Here is a 14382-nt window from a genome sequence, read left to right on the forward strand (position 1 = left end):
AGTCCCTATGAGGTTACCATGAGGGGTGACCTTTAGGAGCGCTGCCCCTCAGATCCACAGATCCTTAGCTCTTTCCCTAGACCCCACAACAGGACTGTGAGGGCCTGTGACATGTCTGTTAACTCAGGGAGCTCACAGCGCAACACTGACCAGCTGGCTCATTGCCTTACTGTGAAGGCCCAGTTTTGAGGCCCTTCCAGTTCTGAGTGTTTGGACTTTGAGAAAGACCATGACTAAACATGTCAGGAAGTGTCCACACCAGAGAAGGCAGCATATGAACCAAGCTTTGGTGGTGCACACCTTTAATCCCAGCACTCAGGAGGCAGAGGCAGGCAGAGCTCTTTGAATTCAAGGCCAACCTGGTCTATTAAGAGAGTTCCAGGCCAGACAAAAGAAGAGGTAGGGGAAGAGCGGAGAAAAGAGAAAAGTACGAACAGCAGAAAAAAAGTAGCAGATGACATTCCAAGCTAAAAGAATGGATTCTGGAGGCTGGAAAGATGGATCAGTGGTTAAGAGCACTGACTGCTCTTCCAAAGGTCCTGAGTTCAAATCCCAGCAACCACATGCTGGCTCACAACCATCTGTAATGAAATCTGATGCCCTCTTCTGGTGTGTCTGAAGACAGCTACAGTGTACTTACATATAAATCTTTAAAAATTGGGGGGGGGGGTGTATTCTGCAAAGGCATAGAATCAGAAGTGTAGTGTAGTTTAAGAGTGGTGCTTAGACATTTTTGTGGCTAGATCAGGCATTGAAGGAGTGGAGTACTCAGCCTCCTTTGGGGTGGACCAAATCAGCAAACTGCTAAGACCTGGGAACCTGTGCTGCTAGATATGGTGAGAGCGCCCTCTTGTGGTACATAGTGTCAGCTATAGCAGATCCTGAGCAAAGCATTAGCCACACGTGGCGACCGAGCCTGTTCTGCCACCTGAGGTCCACAACAGCCTGTGACCCCGTTTGTCCCCATCGTCTCTGTTGACTAGGTGGTCCAGGAGGCAGTGCTGCCTGCCGACATCATGTTCTCGTTGAGAAGCCCCCCGAACGCCGGCTACCTGGTGATGGTGTCCCACGGCGCTTCAGCAGAGGAGCCACCCAGCCTGGACCCTGTGCAGAGCTTCTCCCAGGAGGCAGTGAATTCAGGCCGGGTTCTCTACCTGCACTCTCGCCCTGGAGCCTGGAGTGATTCCTTCTCCCTGGATGTGGCCTCGGGCCTGGGTGATCCTCTTGAAGGCATCTCTGTGGAGCTGGAGGTGCTGCCCACAGTCATCCCCCTGGATGTTCAAAACTTCAGCGTCCCCGAGGGCGGCACCCAGACGCTGGCCCCTCCTCTGGTCCAGATCACTGGGCCTTACTTCCCCACGCTGCCAGGCCTTGTCCTGCAGGTGCTAGAGCCACCGCAGCACGGGGCCCTGCAGAAGGAGGATCATCCTCAAGATGGGAGCCTCAGCACCTTCTCCTGGAGAGAGGTACCGGAGACGCCTGCGCCTCCTCGGCTCTAGTCACTGGCACTGCTTTATGCTTTATTTCAGTCTTCCCCTGGGAAATGGAAACATTGTTGTTTACACACACACACACACACTTATTTTTTTTAAAGAATGTAATATATATATGTATGTATATGTATATATATATATATATCATTGCTCTATTCAGACACACCAGAAGAGGGCACCAGATCCCATTACACATAGTTATGAAACACCATGTGGTTGCTGGGAATTGAACTCGGGACCTCTGGAAGAGCAGTCAGTGCTCTTAACCACTGAGCCATCGCTCCACATCTTAACTGTGGAAATGGGTTCTAAAGGGATCTGTCTCCTGTACCTAACAATGGGACATTAAGGTCCCAAGATCCCTGTTGAGTCTTGGGCTAGCTGAAGCCTGACAACCGATCCTGGGTCTCCTCATAGGTGGAAGAGCAGCTGATCCGCTACGTGCATGATGGAAGTGAGACACAGACAGACGGCTTTGTCCTGCTAGCTAATGCCTCAGAGATGGACCGCCAGAGCCAGCCCGTGGCCTTCACGATCACCATCCTTCCTGTTAATGACCAACCCCCTGTTCTCACCACAAACACAGGCCTGCAAGTGAGTTCACTCCTGAACCTATCCCATCTCTGGTCCTAGAAAGAGACTAGAGTCCCTTCTCTCCTTCTCTCTGGCTCAGTGTCATCCTCTGTGAAATGGGTTCACTACCACAAACTTGGAAGGAGAGATGTGATACAGTGCTGAACACAAAACACAGTTGTGAGGTTTTGTTACTGGGAAGTCTTAGTTTAGAAAAACCATCCTTGACCTTGCCTGTCCTTGGACCCACCTGTTTTCCCTCATGTCTCAGGCCAAAAATACCTAAAATTTCTATTATAAGTCCTGTATTGTGGGCTGCAGGTTGGGAGCTCGAGGGTCACAGCAAATAAAGATCACAAGGAAGCTTCCCTATATATAGGCTGAGGGTCTAGATAACTAAGGGCTGCCTAAGTTGGAAATGATGTGTGGTAAGTTGGCCACTAGGTGGCAATATCCACCCATGTTAGCCCCCTGGAGCCCAACAGGGGTTTTAACTTACTCTCGGACTCTGGGAGGGAAAAGCAGCTCCTGGGTATTAGAAGGACGTTTTCTGAGATGAGGGCCTCCTACCCAGAATGGCCTCAGTGACTGGCCCTGTGCCACATGGGTGGGTAGCCTATGGAGCCTCCCCTGCACTCTGCACGGGTGGGTTCCTAGCTGATACGGAAATTCAGCTCTCCGCTCTCCGCCTCCCTCCCAAGCTTCAATTGGCAGGAGAGTCAAGGTGTTCTGCGCTGGCCAACACCATTGCCTCTGTCCTGTGCCCACCCGAGCCAGGTGGTATATGCCATGGCAGGAGGGAAGGGAGGGCTCCCCCTGGGAGACCCGGCAGCACCTTTGGTCAGGGACAGGGATCTCTGAAGTAAGAACTCAGTAATGACCAAACAGGAACATTTCTAGGCAGGAGGTTGTGGTCTGGCTTTGAGGTACAATTAAGATCAGGGCAGGGGGAGAAGGAACCTGCGTGACAGAAAAGGAGAATGAGAAAGAAGGCTCAGAATGGCACAGGCATCCATAACAGCCGGGCAGAGCAGGTTGGGGGCCTGGTGGAAGTCCAAGAGCCAGGAGGAAAGGGATGGAAAGGACACAATGTGGACGGGACTTTCACGGTCTGTGTCCCTAGATCTGGGAGGGGGCCATTGTGCCCATCCCTCCTGAGGCCCTCAGGGGAACAGACAATGATTCGGGCCCAGAAGACTTGGTCTACACCATCGAGCAGCCCAGCAACGGACGGATCGCCTTGAGGGTGGCACCAGACACCGAGGTCCAGCGCTTCACACAGGCCCAGCTGGACAGTGGGCTTGTGCTGTTCTCACACAGAGGTGGGTGCTGAGTGGGTTCTCCAGCCTCCTGGGGTGAGGGTACCTTGAGGGGAGGGAGCTACCTTGGGCCAGCAGAACCCAGCTCCACCTGCCCTGTGCTCAGGAGCCCTGGAAGGAGGCTTCCACTTCGACCTCTCTGACGGCGCACACACTTCTCCCGGACATTTCTTCCGAGTAGTGGCCCAGAAGCAGGCACTCCTCTCCTTGGAGGGCACCCGGAAGTTGACTGTCTGTCCAGGTAGGTCTGCATGCTGGCTAGCCGAGGCAGAATAGAGGATGGTAGCCCAGGACCCTTGCCTGGGCTCCTGTCAAAAGCTAACAGGCTCCTCCATGCTTCACAGAATCTGTGCAGCCGCTCAGCAGCCAGAGCCTGAGTGCCAGTTCCAGCACAGGCGCTGACCCTCGTCACCTGCTCTACCGGGTGGTAAGAGGCCCCCAGCTTGGCCGACTCCTCCATGCCCAGCAAGGAAGTGCAGAGGAGGCCTTGGTGAACTTCACCCAGGCTGAGGTAAGGGCCTCACTCCTCAGCCACCACACAGACCCCAACCTTACCTCAGGTGGCTGCCAGCTGGAGCATCCACCTCACTGGCAGCTAGCTTCTCTGGATCCTGTCCCAAATCAGGGTTAGGCCTCCAGAAGGAAGCCACAGCTGGATCCCAGAGGCTGACAAGGGCCCAGGAAGGAGGGCCAGAGGCACCCCCGTGGCTGGTAAGGGCATGAGCTCACTTCAGCCGGACAGTTTGGGATAAAGTTGAGCTTGGGACTCAGGAAAGATGCCAGAGAATGTAAGCAAGCTGGGTGCAGATGAGTCCCAGGCAGAGTGGGCCAATCTGAGGGACACTGAGATCTGCTCTTCAGAGCAGAGTCCCTAGGGCACACCAGGACCACCGATCAAAATTATAATTGTTGAGGCTGACTGAGTGGCTGAGATGCCAGGGCTGTCGGTACTAACTAGTGGGAGCCAGCAGTCATCAGTCTTCGCATGCACGGATTGGTCCCCTCAGGGTCTAAGGCACTGTGAGCAGCTCCTCTGGGCCATAGTAGAGCAAACAGCATACTTGGTGCTCCCACCTAGAGGCCACGTGGGCACATAACGTCACAGCATGACCCCGATTCTTTCTACATGAGCAGGATCCAAGAGAACATGGCTGGCCCTGCCACTGGATCTGCAGCACTGTGGTATGCTCCAAGAACTTTCCAACAGGGCTTACCCTGGCCCTTGAAAAGGGCAGGACCCACCTCCGGGTCTCTTTCCAGCACTCAGAGGCCTCCTGGGCCCCACAAGTTCCTTTCTACCCCATCAGGGTGTGTGTTCCTCCTGAGAAGTACTAGAACAGAGGAGCTGGCAGGGGGGTGTGGGATGTGGGGGAGCAACTCCCACCCAACAGGTACCTCAGAGGAGGAAGCTGCCTTAACTAGGGTCAAGTAAGATTCCTCAGACCCTGCACTTCTTTTGCTAGGCTTATGTTCTCACTTCTCCCAGGCCCTAGCATCTACCATAGCCCCTTTCTGCCCCCTCCCCACAATGAAATCTGCCAGTGGCTAGGGCAGCTGTATGCCCTGAGTCACTGGGAGCCTTGTTATCAGAGACCAGGAAAGAGGAGAGGCTGGGACAAAGCCACGGGTGCCCCTCCCCCACCCAGCAAACCCCCATGCTCCAGCAACACGAAGGACACAAGGCTGAATGGCCACCAGGGGGCCAGACTGGCAGTGCCACCCAAGAAGGCTGGAAAGAGGCTACGTGGCACAGACACCCTCCTCCCCTGGCAGAGGTCAGGCAGCAGTAGGCAGTGGATTGACAGACAGTACCACTGCCCTTCAAGACGCTGGGCTAGACAGGGCAGGGCTCAGATAACCTCAGTTTGTAGATAAAGAAGTGCATATGCAGTCTGGTGACTTTTATTCAGTATCATGGCTAGTAAGAAGCAAGACCAAGATTAAGCCTTGAGTTCCCTTCACCTAAGGATACTGTCCCTGCACCTGGCCCGAGTTTTGCCTTTTGCTCGCTAGGGCCTTCTCGTACAGGAGCACTGACAGGCAGCCAGGTGTCACGCTGACCTCCACCACCACTGCTGGGGGCGGGGAGGGGGGCTCCATTTCCCACCATGCCTACCAGCAGCCTAGACTAGAGGTTACTTACAACTGACAGTCTTCAATCCTTTAGGACACATCTGGCCCACATTAGTTGTCACCGCTGAAGCTTTAGGAAAGTTCCCAGAAACCCGATAAACCAATTCTTTAAAAGCCTGTGCTCCTTCTCATAGCAAATCACTGAGGGGACGCCCCTCCCTTAACGCAGATCAGCTCCCAGTGTAGACAGCACAACCCAACCACAGCGCTCTGGGACTCTGAGATCGCTCGCTCACAACCACCTGACTCCATTTCTGGTTTACTATTGTGCAAGCCCTGTTTTGCTGAAAGGAAAATCTTTCTGCTTTTCCCTCCTAAAAGGGGAAAACAGAGATAAAGCATGAGGTTGTGTCTTGATCAGAAGGGGCAGGAAACAGATTTCTTTACAGAAACAAAGAATACTACTTGGGCTAGAACATAAACTCGGAGGCCCTAAAGAATGGGTCATAAAGTTGATGTGAGGTCTCCTGGATAACAATGGAGTCTTTGTGATCAGTTACTGAGCTGATGCAGCACTGAGCAGAACCCACCTCAATCTGGCACAGTGGCACACACCAGCTTCTTGGGAGGCTGAGGCAGGAGAATCACTCGAGCTTGGCAGGTCAAGGCCAGCCTGGGCAACATAGTAAGACCCTTGTTCAAAACAAAATCAGGAAACTAATCAAATGTTTTCAAAGGCTCACCCTGTGTTAGAACTGTAGAGGCAGTGGGATGAGGCCTTGAGCAGAACAGGAGCGAGAAAACGTTTGCAGTAACCCAGGTAGGACCTGGGTGGGGAGGGAGAAAGGAGCTAAGGAGCCAAGGAAGTCTCTGGGGTTTTTCCTGAGCCACTCAACAGCAGAGCTGCTGTCATGGCGATAGAGTCTCAGGTGAGGCCACTGGGGCACATCTGGGCCTAGCTAGGGAGCTTGAAACATCCAATAGACATCAGTGGAGCAAAAGACACAGGTGGATATTTGAGACTGGGGTTCTGGTGAGAGTAAGCTGGGCTGTAGATCCTGGTAAAGACCATTTGAGGCTCTGAGACTGCATGGAGTAGGTAGGACAGGGACTGACCGTGCCACAGGATGCTGAGGAGCAGGACCCGCAGAGACGATGAGATCTGAGGAGACCCAAAGCAGAACATCACATCCCGGAAGTTTCATCTTGTCAGTCGATGCTCAGCGGCCAGAGAGACCTAAGCCAGTCAGTCTCTGGCTCTAATGCACAGGGCCCGTTAGTGCCATTGATGACATCATGGGAACAAAATCCTGAGTGGAGTGGGCTGAGGATGTGTGGTGGCAGTGGGCACTATTCTTGGGGAATGTTGCTGCAATGAAAAGAGGGAGGTGGCAAGTGCCAGCTGAGAAGATGCGATGGCATCTGGGGATATGTCTCAAATGGAAGCATGCCTGCCTAGCAGACATGAGGTCCCCGTTCCAGTCACCACCACCACCATGTAAACCTGACACTTTAGCAAGTTGCAGGCCGGACTAGGATGCATGAAATCCTCTCTCGAGAAAAAAGAAAAAGTCAATCCAAGAGTGATTTTCTTTAAGATGAAAGGAAAAATTAACTTGGTTGCATAGAAAAAAAAAGATAATCTATTTGGGGGAGAGCTGACGTAACAGAAGGGAGACTAGAAGCAGTGCCTGTGGGAAGCAAGGAGGAGGGACCCACTTTAAATGGAAACATGAATCAGTGACCAGTCGCCGCCCAGCTAAAGCTAGAGCTGAAACCCAGGCTTCAGAGCCCAGCTTTTCCCAGCCATGTGATTCCCTAAGGGTGACTGACCCCTTGAACCAATGAGGTAGACAGCAGGCTACACAGACAGACCCAGGTTCAGCCAGAAATAAGGCTGGACACTGAGGAGATTAGAGAGTGTCCATGCCTTGCCAGCCTGACAGGGAGCTTCCAGGTGCTACAGACTGAGCCCGGCTGTCACACTCAACCATGGTGTCTCCTGCCAGGTGAATGCTGGGAATATTCTGTATGAGCACGAGATGTCCTCTGAGCCCTTCTGGGAAGCCCATGACACCATCGGTCTCCTACTGTCCTCACCACCTGCCAGGGATCTGGCTGCCACCCTGGCCGTGATGGTGTCTTTTGATGCTGCCTGTCCCCAGCGCCCCAGCCGTCTCTGGAAGAACAAAGGTGAATAGCATGCTGGGATGGCAAGGTTGAGGATGCAGGGAAATAGAGAGTGCCCAAACAGAGGGATAGCGGCTTCTGTCTTAGTCCCAGGGAGGTATAGGGATGGTGCATGGGAACGCTGACATCAGAAGTCCCGTTCTCCCAGGACCATGAGCCCTGTCCTGGAGCTACCAGTGGCCTAAAGGAGAAGTGCAGACTTGCCCCAGGGTCTCCTTTCTGAGGATTCCTGGCTCTTCTTCCAGTGGACTGGACCTTCATAGCCTATGTCTCATCCCCCAGGTCTTTGGGTCCCTGAGGGCCAGCGGGCCAAGATCACTGTGGCTGCCCTTGATGCCGCCAACCTCCTAGCCAGTGTGCCAGCATCTCAGCGCAGTCGGCACGATGTACTCTTCCAAGTCACACAGTTCCCCACCCGAGGCCAGCTCCTGGTGTCTGAGGAGCCACTCCATGCCAGGAGGCCCTACTTTCTGCAATCTGAGCTGGCTTCGGGACAGCTGGTGTACGCGCATGGTGGTGGGGGCACGCAGCAGGATGGCTTCCGCTTCCGTGCCCACCTCCAGGGACCGATGGGGACTTCTGTGGCAGGACCCCAGACCTCTGAGGCCTTTGTCATCACTGTGAGGGACGTGAATGAGCGGCCCCCTCAGCCACAGGCCTCCATTCCTCTCCGTGTCACTAGGGGCTCACGAGCCCCTGTCTCTCGAGCTCAGCTGAGTGTAGTCGACCCAGACTCAGCTCCAGGGGAAATTGAGTATGAAGTACAGAGGGCACCCCACAATGGCTTCCTGAGCCTGGCTGGGGACAACACTGGACCTGTGACTCACTTCACACAGGCTGATGTGGATGCAGGGCGACTGGCCTTCGTGGCAAATGGGAGCAGTGTGGCCGGCGTCTTCCAGTTGAGCATGTCTGATGGAGCCAGCCCCCCCATACCCATGTCCCTGGCTGTGGATGTCTTGCCATCCACCATTGAGGTGCAGCTGCGTGCACCCCTGGAGGTGCCCCAAGCTCTAGGACGTTCCTCACTGAGCCGGCAGCAGCTTCAGGTTATTTCTGATCGTGAGGAACCAGATGTAGCTTACCGCCTCACTCAGGGGCCCCTGTATGGGCAGCTACTAGTAGGGGGGCAGCCTGCCTCGGCCTTCAGCCAGCTGCAGGTAGACCAGGGGGACGTGGTCTTTGTCTTCACCAACTTCTCTTCCTCTCAGGATCACTTCAAAGTTGTAGCTCTGGCCAGGGGTGTGAACGCATCAGCCACTGTAAATGTCACAGTGCAGGCTCTGTTGCATGTGTGGGCCGGTGGACCATGGCCTCAGGGTACCACCCTGCGCCTTGACCCCACTGTGCTCGATGCCAGTGAGCTGGCCAACCGCACAGGCAATATGCCCCAATTCCGGCTCCTGGCAGGACCCCGCTATGGCCGTGTGGTCTGGGTGTCTAGGAGCAACCAACTTGTGGAATGTTTCACTCAGAAGGACCTGGAAGAGGGACAGCTGGGGCTAGAGGTAGGCAGGCCAGAGGGCAGGTCCACTGGCCCAGCAGGTGACAGACTTACTCTGGAGCTGTGGGCAAATGGTGTTCCACATGCTGTGGCCTTGCTGGACTTTGCCACTGAGCCTTACCATGCGGCCAAATCCTACAGTGTGGCCCTACTCAGTGTCCCTGAGGTTGCTCGTACAGAAACAGAGAAACCAGGAAGAAGTGTCCCCACTGGCCAGCCAGGCCAGGCAGCATCCAGCCCCATGCCCACTGTGGCCAAAGGTGGTTTCCTGGGCTTCTTAGAGGCCAACATGTTCAGCATCATCATTCCAGTGTGCCTGGTCCTCCTGCTCCTGGCCCTCATCTTGCCTCTGCTCTTCTACCTCCGCAAACGCAACAAGACAGGCAAGCACGATGTCCAGGTGTTGACCGCCAAACCCCGCAACGGCCTAGCCGGTGACACAGAGACCTTTCGAAAGGTAGAGCCAGGCCAAGCTATTCCACTCATAACTGTGCCTGGCCAGGGGCCCCCACCAGGAGGCCAGCCTGACCCAGAACTATTGCAGTTTTGCCGGACACCTAATCCTGCCCTTAGGAATGGCCAGTACTGGGTGTGAGACCTGGCCTGTGCCAGATGCTTCCCACCCACCCGCCAAGCCCACTGCTGCTGTACCCTGGTCTGGCCTGAGGATCTCCAGAGCCAAAAAAATAGACCTTGAGATGCCAGGGGTGGAGGGAGCTGGGAGACAGCTGGAACAAGTGGGGTCAAGAGCTGGAGACTTCCTTGGCTCTCTTAGACCTGGAGTGTCATGGGGGCCAAGGTGAGAGGCAGCTAAAGTCAGCTCACTGCAGAAAACAGGAAAGCATCCTAGATGGGTCACAACTCCGGGTCCTGGAACTGTGACCTTAGATAAGTCTGACCCAGACTGCCAAGGTCAGGGGAACGAGAGCACCCTCTCTGGTGTTTTCCTGAAGCCGAATGGGGAGGAATGTTAGGCAATAGATTAATATATTTAAGGTGCAAGATGGGTGGGGTTGCTCTGGGGTTGGTTAATTTAAGGCAAGAAAGCTATTTAACATGGTGCTGGCCTAGCCAAGCCTGATGAAGCCCTGGAGTACACGGGATGGACAAAGGTCTGAAGCCATGTCACCCACAAAGCCCTGTGGTGGAGCGCCCGAAGCACTGGCCAGCAACTGTCAGCGCTTGGACTAGGAGTGTTAGAGGCCACCCTGGTGGCCATGCTTTCCTCAAGACTAGGGAGCAGGCAGACGAGACACTTGACTCCACTGAGCCGTGGCGAATGGTGCTTCGGAGGTTCCGAGTAGCTGTGCATCGTTTGAGTTTGTGCACTGGGCTCCTATCCGTGGCAGCTTCACTCCCCTGGGGCAGGCCATGTGGCCTCGATTCATGGGGGGTGAGGATGGACAAATCTGGACAAGCTCTTGAATTTCCACCTCCTGGGGCATTCCCAAAGTCCTCTACTCTCACCTGTACCGGCAGATGGGCTGTTTGTTGAGATGGGACCAAAGCCCTTACGCTACAGGGAACTTCAGGGAAAAATAAAAATAAAAAATAAATGCTCCCAGCCATAGACTCCTTGGCCTAGGTTTTGGCCTCCAAGGCCCTATTCCTCCCCCAGCCTCCTTTCATTGTGGCCGCAGAAGCAAAAATAAGGGACATGGGGGGGGTATCAAAGTTGGGGACACAGTGCATAAAGGGAAGATTGGACAGACAGACTTTTGTGTGGAATATTTTACAATCTCTGTCCTTCACTAGGAGAACCCAGGTATTTCTCTAAAGGAGGGGAACCAATGAAGACACAGGAAAGCCATACCCCCTAGAGCAGATCATTCAGCTAGCAATGGGTCATGAGATCCCAGGTCTCCAAAAGAAAGGCCATTATGTGAGCCACAAGGCAGATAGAATCCTCTGGCCCTTCCTACAAGGGGATGATGCAAGATCAGGGGCAATGGAAGTGAACTCTGGCTCAGGGAATTATCTGGTCTTGAAAATGGGCTGAAGTCATTAGAAAAGAAATATAAGCTGAATTGATGTCTCTTGCTTATAATCCCAGTACTTAGGAGGCAGGAGCATAAGAATGAGTTCAAGGTCTTTTTTTTTTTATGTATATGAGTACACCATTGCTCTCTTCAGACACACCAGAAGAGGACATCAAACCCCATTACAGAAGATTGTGAGCCACCCTGTGGTTACTGGGAATTGAACTCAGGACCTCTGGAAGAACAGTCTGTGCTCTTAACAGCTGAGCCATCTCTCCAGCCCCAAAGTCATTCTTGACCCTTATAAAATTGAAGGCCAATCTGGCTCTCAGAGATCCTGTCTGAGCGCAAGGGAGGAGGCAGTAGGTTTCTGTGCTCTGGGAAAACGTGGGACTCCACGAGGCCTAAGAACAGGAAGTTAGAGGTGGAAGGCAGAAAGCAGCCTTTGGCAGCTGACCTGCTCTGGGGACTAGGGTTTCCTCTGCACGTGTCCCAGTATCTGCAACATTTGAGCCTTGCTCCAGACAACACTCCCTCACGGCATGGTGTCCATTTTAACATCTGGCCCCCTCTCAGAGACTTCAGGCAGGAAACTTGGAACCAGATGGATTACCAACAAAAAGATCTCCAGAGGGACAGGAGGGACAGGGAGACAGAATCAGGGAGGGTATGAGACCCAACTAGAGCCACACAGCAGAGTAACGATAGATGAGACCCAGCAAGGCGTCGGTGGTGCCACACAGAGAACACTGCCGTGAAAAATCACTTCCCACCCCTCCGCCTTGTACCTCCCCAGAATATAGCCTCCAGAAATACTGTGTCTTGAGCTGCCAACACTAGTTTCCTTTTTATAAATGTGATGTCTCTGCTCCCCAGGTTAGGAAGACCAAGAGCATCCCCGTATAACACTCACAGCTCCACCTTGCCACTCCCAGGAAGTTAAGGTTGGCTCCTCAGGGCCTTGCTACCATGAGCCAGTCTCCACCCAGAGTAAGGAGCGTCCCTGAAAGTGTAAGCAGAGATGTAGATGACAAACCTGCCAGGCAGGATCTGCCCTCATCTCCTGTTTCCCCTAGAGGACTGACAACACCCTCTATTCACACAGCCTGCCCTGCCCTGCCCTGCCCCCAGGCACTGGCACAGGCTGACACTGCTCTGCTGCTCCGAGCCTGGGCTAGGTGGTAAGCTGGTACCCAGACATTGTGCCCACAGCTGTGCTAGGACCTGAGTCTTTCACGACACAGCCAAGCGTTGTGTGTGTGTGTGTGTGTGTGTGTGTGTGTGTGTGTGTGTGTGTTCACGACACAGCCAAGCGTGTGTGTGTGTGTGTGTGTGTGTGTGTTCACGACACAGCCAAGCGCGCGCGCGCGTGTGTGTGTGTGTGTGTGTGTGTGTGTGTGTGTGTGTGTGAGTGATCCTTTCAAATATACTCCTAAAACTTAAGGGCAGGGTTCCTTCCCCTCTACTAAGTAGTTCACAGAAGCAGGAGATATAGCTTACTGGTAGGATGCAGGGCTGGAGAGATATTTCAGTGGTTAAGAGAGCCAAGTCTGAATCCCAACACCCACATGGTAGCTCACAGATAACTGTAACTCCAGTTCTGAGGATCCAACACTCTCCTCTGGCTTCTGTGGGCACCAGGCACACACATGGCACACAAACATACATGTAGGCAGAAGATCTATATACTTAAAAATTAAATCTTTAAAACAAACAGACGGGCATGGTGGCACACACCTTTAATCCCAGCACTTGGGAGGCAGAGGCAGGTGGATTTCTGAGTTCGAGGCCAGCCTGGTCTACAAAGTGAGTTCCAGGACAGCCAGGGCTATACAGAGAATCCCTGTCTCGAAAAACAAACAAACAAACAAACAAACAAAGACAACTACATCATCTTTCCTTTCCTAAGGAGCTTGTTCTTCCTAGGCTCTGGAAACAGATAGGAACTTGACCTGTGATCAATGTTTAAGGTGTTGAAAACGTCACCCTCTTTTGTTTATACATACATACACAAACACACATGGTTATATATGTGAACATGGGTTTTCTCATAACATTTGGACACACAATGCAGAGATCAGTACTTGTCTAGATAAGATGCAACCCATGAAAAAATGTATACAAGCTTTGGAAGCATGTGCCCTTTGCCTCTTGTCCTCCCAAAGGCCTAGGAGCTAAGGGGTCAGGACATTCTACCCTTTAAAGGACGTATACCAACATCATTGAAAAGAGAAAGCCATTTGGTGGTAGTGCATGCCTTTAATCCCAGCACTTGAGAGGCAAAGGCAGATGGAACTCTGAGTTCAAGGCCAGCCTGGTCTACAGAGAGAGTGCCAAGACAGCAAGACAGACAGGGCTACACAGAAAAATCTTGTCTCAAAAAAAAAAAATTTTTTTTTAAGGAGGAAGGAGGAGGGGGAGGAGAAGTAGAAGAAGAAGGAGGAGGGGAGGAGGAGGAGGAAGAGGAGGAGGAGGAGGAGGAGGAGGAGGAGGAGGAGAACCCATGGATATAAGGAGGGCTTTCTACAGGGGTTCAGATCCCCAGATCTCTAGACCCCCAGCTTGGAAACTGCCTATTGCCTAAGAGTCTAAAGAAGGGAACCCATTAAGAAACTGGCCCTTTAAGTGTGGTTGCTATGGCAATTGTGCAGTTCACTCAGTTAGAACTCTCATCTTCCAATAGGAAGCCAGAGAAGTGCTTCTTCCAACTCCAGCCTAACCTTCCCTGACCAATAGAAACTGCTAGAGCTGCTAGAGTCTTCCTCACTTTCCACAAGATACAGATCTGAAAGGAGTGATGGTCCAAGGGCAGGACTCCAGATTCTTTGGTTGGGTCCCTTTCCTGTGCACAACATGGGAGGAGTCCTGGCAAGTAGGTAAGGTTGGCCTGATGTCCATCTTGCCCTGGGTCCCCTCCCAGTAAGTGCTCTCCTATGTATTTTGCAGTAACCCCTAAAATTACTCAGGTCTTGGCACAATAAGCAGAAATTGCTGAGGTAGATACAAATAGAAATCCACTTAACCCTTCCTGAGGAGGCCCAGATATTCCAGAAAATAATTGAGGAACTATCATGTGCATGTGCCTCAAGCCAGTGGAGATGGTCCATTAGGAGAAGGTTCAGAATGGGAGGGCTAGCCTACTCTCGGCTGCTCCCTTCTCTGACAGACAGCTGGGCATTTCCATTGAGGAGACAGCAGGCAGCCACAGGAGTTGAGCATGGTTCCATCCTCAGTGTCATGAATCATAGTCT

The 14382-nt window shown here is 53.0% G+C and overlaps 1 protein-coding gene across 1 annotated transcript in view; it reads left to right on the forward strand.

Annotated features, from left to right (window-relative positions):
* The window catches only part of Cspg4 (chondroitin sulfate proteoglycan 4), a 34730-nt gene extending 23998 nt beyond the window's left edge, over positions 1-10732 (forward strand). The window contains exons 4-10 of the mRNA XM_021172791.3: positions 984-1466; positions 1911-2087; positions 3190-3388; positions 3492-3626; positions 3730-3896; positions 7468-7651; positions 7931-10732. Of these exons, the coding sequence (XP_021028450.1) occupies positions 984-1466; positions 1911-2087; positions 3190-3388; positions 3492-3626; positions 3730-3896; positions 7468-7651; positions 7931-9747 (3162 nt within the window). The 3' untranslated portion in view covers positions 9748-10732. The remainder of the gene's footprint in view (positions 1-983; positions 1467-1910; positions 2088-3189; positions 3389-3491; positions 3627-3729; positions 3897-7467; positions 7652-7930) is intronic.
* The last annotated feature ends 3650 nt before the right edge of the window (positions 10733-14382 follow it).

This window comes from Mus caroli, unplaced genomic scaffold, assembly GCF_978045245.1.
Source record: "Mus caroli unplaced genomic scaffold, Mus_caroli_1 scaffold_11, whole genome shotgun sequence".
Lineage (NCBI taxonomy): Eukaryota > Metazoa > Chordata > Mammalia > Rodentia > Muridae > Mus > Mus caroli.